The 8,301-nt window shown below is 38.6% G+C and overlaps 1 protein-coding gene across 1 annotated transcript; it reads left to right on the forward strand.

Annotated features, from left to right (window-relative positions):
• Window positions 1–3,301: 3,301 nt before the first annotated feature.
• IFNG (interferon gamma) lies at window positions 3,302–6,447 on the forward strand. The gene is made up of 4 exons (XM_004429381.3): window positions 3,302–3,470; window positions 4,621–4,689; window positions 4,785–4,967; window positions 6,313–6,447. Exons 1-4 carry the CDS (start codon window positions 3,357–3,359, stop codon window positions 6,445–6,447), a joined length of 501 nt encoding a protein of 166 aa, XP_004429438.1. The 5' UTR covers window positions 3,302–3,356.
• Window positions 6,448–8,301: the final 1,854 nt, after the last annotated feature.

Genomic DNA, 8,301 nt, shown 5'->3' on the forward strand with positions numbered 1-8,301 from the left:
GAAACAGTGCAAAATGAAAATTGGGGCCCTTTGTTAAAAATTATTAAAAATTTCAAGAAGCTAACAGCAACGTGGGCTGTTCCACGTGCAGGGTCTTGATAGACTGCACAGGTCTCACGTCCATGAGTTGGGCCTGCTGGGATGGCTAGCCAAGGGTTTCAAAACTATTATTTGTGGTCTTACTATTTTTTAAGGAATTAAAGAGTGACTATTATCTCACAAATTATACGGAAAAAAAATCCCAGAAACCAAAGCCTGATGGGATGTAATTATTTGAATTCACATATCTAACACAGTTATAGGCACATATGATGATCTTAATGGATATTGATGGATTGGAGGACAGGTAGACTATGGAAAGGTCTTGATTCTAGACTCAGCTCTGCATTGTCCAGTTGAATGAACTTAAGCACAGCACTTTGTTTTTATGCATCTTGATTTAAAAATCTAAAAAAAGAGGGACTAGACCATAGATAATCTCTATAATTCCATAATTCTGTGCTGTGCTTGGTCATGCCATCATGAGTTATTAGGGCTTGTATTTTAGGCGTGTAGTTACTAACCCTGAACATCTGGCCATATTGTAAACATATTCTTAATATGTATCTGTAATTTTGATTAGGCAGTCTCAATTTGCAAATACCCAGACAATATCTAATTCCCAATTATTGATCCCGCAATTCTTAACTCCTCAACCTGAACACCATATTCCACTGGATAAATCAAAGGATGTGCAGAACCAACTTTTACTCCTTTACAGGAGGTTGGGAATACTCCTTCCAGTAACTTGGAGTTTGGTCATTGATTTCCTAGATGATATTGAGGCTTTGCTAAGGTTTTCTTGTCACCGTGTCACCTGAAAGCACATTATCTGGGCCGCATTTTTCCTGTGATAGAGGAGAGCTACGACAGAGCTTTGTGGGCAGCAGCATACTTTCTACACTGTTTGTTTGCTTCACGTGATGCCTTGGTCCCACAGACGTGTTTTGATCTTGTTTATTCTTTGGGAAGATAGCCCCTCAACGAGTTTTCTGGACTTTTTCACACAAGATAATACATGGAATTGTCCCAGTAAGCAAGAGTTGGCTAAAGAGACATAGCGTCAGGTTTCTAACATTAATCACAAATCCTATTTAATTAAAAACTACTTTCCTACAGGTTAGGTCTGATAGCATCAGGATTAGAACTTGAGGGAAAGTAACTCCAAGCAGATCCTTAAGTTAGCATTCAAATTCACATTTATTCAGTGCTGCCTATGGGCGAATCTCCACACCTAAATGTTTGTAGGGAAGAAAAGTGTGTTATAGAAGCAAAGAAACGATTTCTGACTTTAGGGAGCTCTGTCTAACATGGGAGATGACACATGAGTAACTGACTCTCATATGACATCGAGGGATCAGGACTCTAAGAAAAGTATGAACCAAGTGCTAGGCCTGTGTAGAGGGCTTGAGATTAATTTTAAGAAGGATAATTTTGAGGGGCCGGCCCGGTGGCGCAAGCAGTTAAGTGCGCGCGCTCCGCTGTGGCGGCCCGGGGTTTGCCGGTTCGGATTCCGGGCGCGCACCGACGCACTGCTTGGCAAGCCATGCTGTGGTGGCATCCCATATAAAGTGGAGGAAGATGGGCACGGATGTTAGCTCAGGGCCAGTCCTCCTCAGCAAAAAAAAAAAAAGAGGAGGATTGGCAGATGTTAGCAAAGGGCTGATCTCACAAAAAGCAAAAAAAAAAAAAAAACAAAAAACAACAACAACAAAAAAAGAAGGATAATTTTGGGACAACTTGTATAGAACATGGTTTTTAGGCTTGAATGGATAGGTGCCACCCTGAGGGGCACAGATGAGGGGAAAGGGAACTCAAGGTCAAGGAACAGCAAAAGCAAATGTTCAGGGTGTGTTTTCTTAGGGATGAGTAGTCATCCGATGTGCCTGAATAACAACAGATAACTTTTATGCAGAGCTTACCGCCTGCCAGGCAAAATTCTTAGCACTTTATGTATATCACGTAATTTCATTTTCAACTGAAGCTTGAACTAATATTAGGCCCATTTTAAAGATAAGGAAACTGAGCCACAGCAGAGTTAAGAAGCTTGCTCAAGATCACATAGCTAGATAGTACTGAGGCCAGGATTCAAGTTTGCATTTATAACCACAATACTTTGGTGTATGCACTGCAGGTTGAAACGCAAGCTGGGCTGGAACCAAAGAATGGAGGGCCTTCTGTGCCATCCTGAAGAGTTGTACTTCATAAATAAATTACCAAGGGAGGAGAAAAAAATCCTATTTTTTTGTATTTGAAAGGAAAAGAAATTAAAAAGTTAATAAAAGATTCTCCAATATTACTGATTATTTGGAACAAGTGATCGTCTAGAGCTGTACTGTTCAATATGGTCGCCTCTAGCCTTGTGTGGCTATTGAGCATTTGAAATATGACTAGTTCAAATTGAGATGTGCTGTAGGTATAAAATGCACACCGAATTTCTAGGATTTAGTATGAGGCGAAGGTTGTAAAATATCTTAATAATTTTGTGTATTGATACATATTGAAATAATATTTTAGATATATTGGTTTAAATACAATATAATTTAAAAATTATTTTTACTTGTTTCTTCTTAGTTTTATTAACGGGACTGCTAGAAAATTTAAATTCATCTATTTGACTTACATTATATTTCTACTGGACAGTGTTGGTCCGGAGCAACTAAATATTGTGGTAGATCTTTTACTAACCAACTTTGATGAAGAACTTCCTCACCACATTGGTCTTTTAACCACATTCTTTCCTTGCTTTCTGGTCATTGGCAAGAAAATTTTTCAAAGGTATCCCCCTCGTAAAGATTTGAGAGCCCCTAGAATTTCCTTTTTCACTTGCTCACGACCACAAAGAAATGATCAATGTGCTCTGTGGATGAGGAGTCAACATTTTACAAGGAAAGGGAGGAGGTGCAGAAAAATTTCCAATCCCTGAATGGTGTGAAGTAAAAGTGCTTTCAAAGATCCCACAAGAACGGTGCGGGTGGGCACAATGGGTCTGTCTCATCGTCAAAAGACCCAAGGAGTTGAAAGGAAACTCTAGCTACAACACCAAAATGCCACAAAACCATAGTTATTAATACAAACTAACTAGCATCTCTGCCTATCTGTCACCATCTCATCTCAAAAAACTTGTGAAAATACGTAATCCTGATGAGACTTCAATTGGGTATAAATACCAGCAGCAGACGGAGATGCAGTACATTCTTCTGATCGTCGGCAGATCAGCTATTAGAAAAGAAAGATCAGCTAAGTCCTTGGGACCTGATCAGCTTAAGACAGGAGCTACTGATTTCAACTGCTTTGGCCTAACTCTCTCCGAAACAATGAATTATACAAGTTTTATCTTAGCTTTTCAGCTTTGCGTGATTTTGGGTTCTCCCAGCTATTACTGCCAGGCTGTGTTTTTTAAAGAAATAGAAAACCTTAAGGAATATTTTGTAAGTATGACCTTTTAATAATACTTGCTTGTGGTTGAAACGCCTGAACGTTGACTTGGAGTTGTCTCTATGATAGGCTGTCGTCTCTGGGCCACAGTCATCTCGAGAAGACTAGGTGTTATTTTGACTGTTGACTGGATGAGTTTTTTTTTTACTAAATGATCTAGCTATTGCTTTAACCCTCTGCTCAATTTCCTATAGAGACTTAGAGAGGATTCATGAATCTTCCAAAAGATGGGCATAATATGTTTATAAAGCATAGTGATATTGATAATTTTGTGGCGAGAAGCCATTCAATTGTGATAAGTCAAGTAGTGTGCATATTGAAAAAATGACTAGCTATTGGTTTCTGATTTCTCAGGCTACTATGAAGGTGACAGTAAAAGGTCAAGATTAGCATTACATTGGTAACTTGAAATAATTGATCAATTAGAGAAGGTGAGGTCCTGAAAGGTTTGGCTTAAAAAAATCAGTTACAGATATTTTCCTCCAAAAAGTGATTTTACAATTCTACTGCCCCATCTATGTTCTCTGTGAATTACTGTTGAACTCAGTCACTCGCTGAGATTTTATAAGAGTTATAATCTCGTATATATTAAAAATTGTTTTTTGTTTTGTTTTATGAGCTTCTTTTAAAATGTTATTTATGGTTAATTAAAATAGTTTTTTCATTTTAAATATTTTATTATATGCCCAAAATTTAGCTATCATAATGATAGTTGGAACTATCTTTTAAAGTTGACGTAACACCGCAGGGGAGGGCACTGGTGGATGCTGTGGAGACCTGTACCATAGGGGGCAGTATTTTATAGTGGGTTGCCTTTGCTGATTTGTTTACTAGCCTTGAAAATACTTTCTTTTCCTTACTATAGTTAATTGGGACAATTGAAGTATCATCAGCCTTGTTGAGTTCATATAAAATCTTGTAATTTAAAGGTTATACTAGAAAATAAGAAAGCTGAAATAGCATGATAGTCTTTGGCTATATCCAACACAACGGCTTTTGGGAATACTTATTGTTAGAAATAAACAGAGGGTTGCAAAGAAAATCAGTGAATATTGTCAGCATCTGAGTTCAATAAAACTTGAAGTACATTTTTAGGGGCAATTTATGGGCTCATTGTAAACAGATTTTTCCTTCTTTTTTCAGAATGCAAGCAATCCAGACGTAGCGGATGGTGGATCTCTTTTCCTAGATATCTTGAAGAACTGGAAAGAGGTAAGCTGAATATTTCCATTTGGCTGATTTTCCTCTTGCTTATTTTCTGGTGGATGAATTCACAACAACCTCTCTTTGTGCTCTTTTTTCCCAAGGAGAGTGACAAAAAAATAATTCAGAGCCAGATCGTCTCCTTCTACTTCAAACTCTTTGAAAATTTAAAAGATAACCAGGTCATTCAAAAGAGCATGGATATCATCAAGGAAGACCTGTTTGTTAAGTTCTTCAACAGCAGCACCAGCAAACTGGATGACTTCAAAAAGCTGATTCAGATTCCGGTGAGGAGATCTTGATTCTCTCTGGTTTCATTACAGAGGCTCTTACAAAGTCCTTAATTCCCAGAAAGTAGAAATTAGCTATGAAGTGAACCCGTGGCCCAAACTCCTCCTTACTAGTTCCGTCTGTGCTTTGGATGACTTTGCCAAGTCAGTATGGAAATCATTTAAATTTGTGATTTGGGGAAATACTGGCCTTATGACTATTGCACAAAGGCAGGTGAAGGGACAAATCCAGGGGCAGGGGAGTAGTGAAGAAGTCGAGGGGAGTGTGGAGGAGCAGGTCTCTCAGTGCCCTTTGTTTATGAGGTGAAATCCTCTGGCTTTTGATGGGAGGCTACATGTCTTGATGGAAAAAGCAGTGGGAGGGGGGAGAAGAATTGTGTTCCTCCCAGCTCAGCCACCAAGGACTGTGTAACCTCAGATGAATCACAGGCCTGGTTAGGGCTCAGTTTCCTCATCTTAAAAGGAGCCTATTGGGCTCACTACAACTTCCATGATCTCCTTTGCCCTAAAATTCTACAATTCCATAGACAGAAAATGAAAATGAGGTAGGAGAAAGGAACAGCCTTTGAAGAGGCTCTGGGGCGTCCCACTGCCAGGCTCTGTCAACCTTCATACTGTGCAGCCAAGTAGAGGCCAGAGTGTGTGTTTGTTTTCAGAAAAGAAAACAGGTAGAATCTATACCTTATGAAAGAACTGTTCTATCGACTTTTGGATGCTAGAATATCTCAGCTGGAGAAATCCTTAGACTGCCAAGCTTTTTCTCATGAAATTGTCTTGAGTCTTTAAAGTTATGGCTTCTAGAAGCTGAAAGACAGCTTTGAAGCATGAAGACAGATTATATTTTCCAACGTTTTGTCTGAGAGACAAAGGCCTCCAGATTCCTCTGGGTTTGGCTTTGATATAAATAGCCTTGAATGAGGGGGGAGGATCTTGTTATGTCTCCTTGTTTAGAAGAGAAAACAGAGGTTTGGAGAGGTTAAGTGACTGGTTCAAAGTCAGAGTTATTGCACACACATGATTCAAACCCACATTTTTTTGCCACTCCACTTTAGTGTTCTTTACGCTATACAATTTTGAGAATTCTGTAGCAGTAAATTTAAGGACATGTGATGTGCACCATGCTATTACAGCAAAACTAACAATTTAATTATAATTTCAGTCTTAACTACTGGAGAAACCAGCATTACTATATATAATTGGTAATATATTGTAATATAGATAATATATTGCTAGTGAAAGTAATTTTTTTGAAGGAATACTTCCATTTTCATGGACCATGACAGCAGAATATCCTGATGGCTTGTATGCCTGAAGTTAATTTTGCTGTTTTCTTTCCCAATAGGTAGATGATCTGCAGGTCCAACGCAAGGCGATAAGTGAACTCATCAAAGTGATGAATGACCTGTCCCCGAGATCTAACCTAAGAAAGCGGAAGAGGAGTCAGGGTCAGTTTCGAGGCCGGAGAGCACTGAACTAATGGTCATCCTGCCTGCAATATTTGAATTTTTAAATCTAAATCTATTTATTAATATTTAATATTTTACATTATTTATATGGGGAATATATTTTTAGACTCATCAATCAAAGTATTTATAATAGCAACTTTTATGTAATGAAAATGGGTATCTATTATATATGTATTATTTATAATTCCTGTGTTGTGTGACTATTTCACTTGACCTTTGTTTTTCTGGCTAACTAGGCAAGAGTATGTGATTATAAGGCTTTATCTCAGGGGCCAACTAGCTAGCCGACCTACAAAGACCCTGTGGGTTGTGCATTTATTTCCCTTGATGATACAATGAACACTTACAAATGAAATGATGCCCTCTAGTCACTGCCTGTTGGAGAACATGTCTGCATTGTGACCGCTGCTTTAATGGCACATCAGACAGCACTTGAATGTTTCAGGTGATGTGACTTGTCCCCAGATAAAGCATAGTATCTCATCTCATGCCTGGCGCGTCAGAAAATTGTTGACAACTGTGACTGCACCCAAATGGAAAGTAATTTATTTGTTTAGTTTACCAATATTTAATAAATATGAATAAAGTATAATTTCATAACTATTTATGCTGTGTCAGACTTTTTCCAAGTGAGGACCAGGGTAAATAAACTACATATTAATGAATTAATAGGAGGAAACTCATATTGAGCTGTGGAAATCTTAGTTGGATCAAGCCCCATTCAATATAGTATTTCTCTCCATTGGCAATTTGTTGGCTTCTGCTGCTCCATTTTAGCAGCTCTCTAGCTTTCCAAAATATAGATTTAATTACATCACCATTTACTCCAGAGCTTCTACTGTGGAAAGTAGTTCAAATTGTTAAGCTTGCCACACAAAGCTTCATTTCTACCTCCTCCCTCAATTCTGCACTACGTCCTTCATCTTGGTGTCCCCATCTCCTCCATCCACCTTGGGAAATCCACTGGGAATGGAATGGTGCATGTGAGCTCCAGGGAGAGAGGCATGGACTGGAATCTTGGTCCCGCCATTACAAATAGTATGACCTTTAATGAATTACTTATGTTCTCTAAGCCTCAGTTTCCTCATCTGATAAAAAAGAATAATTGTGCCTTCCTCATAATAATGTGGTGAGAGTTCATTCTTTCACTCAAGAAACATTTATTGGAGCATCTACTAGGTGCCTGGTGCTGTTCTAGGCACTTGAGATACTTTTGTGAACAAAATAGACAATGATCCTTGCTCTTGGGGAATTTAAAATTTAGCAAGGGGAAGATAGATAATAAACAAAATACAAAAGATGTTAGTAAATTACATGGTGTGTTAGAAGGTGATAGGTGCTAGGGGAAAAAACGTAAAGCAGGGTGGAGGAATTGGGAAGACCATAAGTAGGGTAGAGTGGGTGGCCTAGAGATGCAGATGGAGTGATTATAGGTGGCTTAATTGAAGAGGTGACATTCGAGGAAGCACTTCTAAGGGAGGAAGCCGTTTGGATTCCAGGCAAGGGAACATCCTTGCAGTGGCTCTAAAGTGGAGACTTGCCTTGAATAGAAAAGAACAGCCAGCAGACCAGTGTGGTTGGAGGAAATGAGTCAAGAATAACTAATTTTTCAGCTGGGTGAATAAAAAGATGAAGTCATCATCAACTGAGATGAGGAAACTGGAGTGAGCAGGTTTTGGGTGGAAAATCAGAAGTTCAATTTTGAATGTTAAGTTTAAGGAGGCCATTAGACTTCAAAGTGGAGATGCTAAGTGTGTAATTGGATAGATTAGTCTAGAGTTGAGGGAGAAGTCTGGATGGTTGACATAAATTTGGGAATTGAGGCATATAGAAGATATTTAAAGACCTAATACCAGTTGAGCTCA

This window comes from Ceratotherium simum, chromosome 17 (assembly GCF_057802395.1).
Source record: "Ceratotherium simum simum isolate JZ-2026a chromosome 17, ASM5780239v1, whole genome shotgun sequence".
NCBI lineage: Eukaryota > Metazoa > Chordata > Mammalia > Perissodactyla > Rhinocerotidae > Ceratotherium > Ceratotherium simum.

Excerpts from the sequence above, each read along its gene's own strand:
- IFNG (XM_004429381.3), top strand. The coding sequence starts at position 3,357 with ATGAATTATACAAGTTTTATCTTAGCTTTTCAGCTTTGCGTGATTTTG. Across the intron at positions 3,471-4,620 it reads AAAACCTTAAGGAATATTTT|AATGCAAGCAATCCAGACGT; the intron begins GTAAGTATGACC and ends TTCTTTTTTCAG. Across the intron at positions 4,690-4,784 it reads TCTTGAAGAACTGGAAAGAG|GAGAGTGACAAAAAAATAAT; the intron begins GTAAGCTGAATA and ends TTTTTTCCCAAG.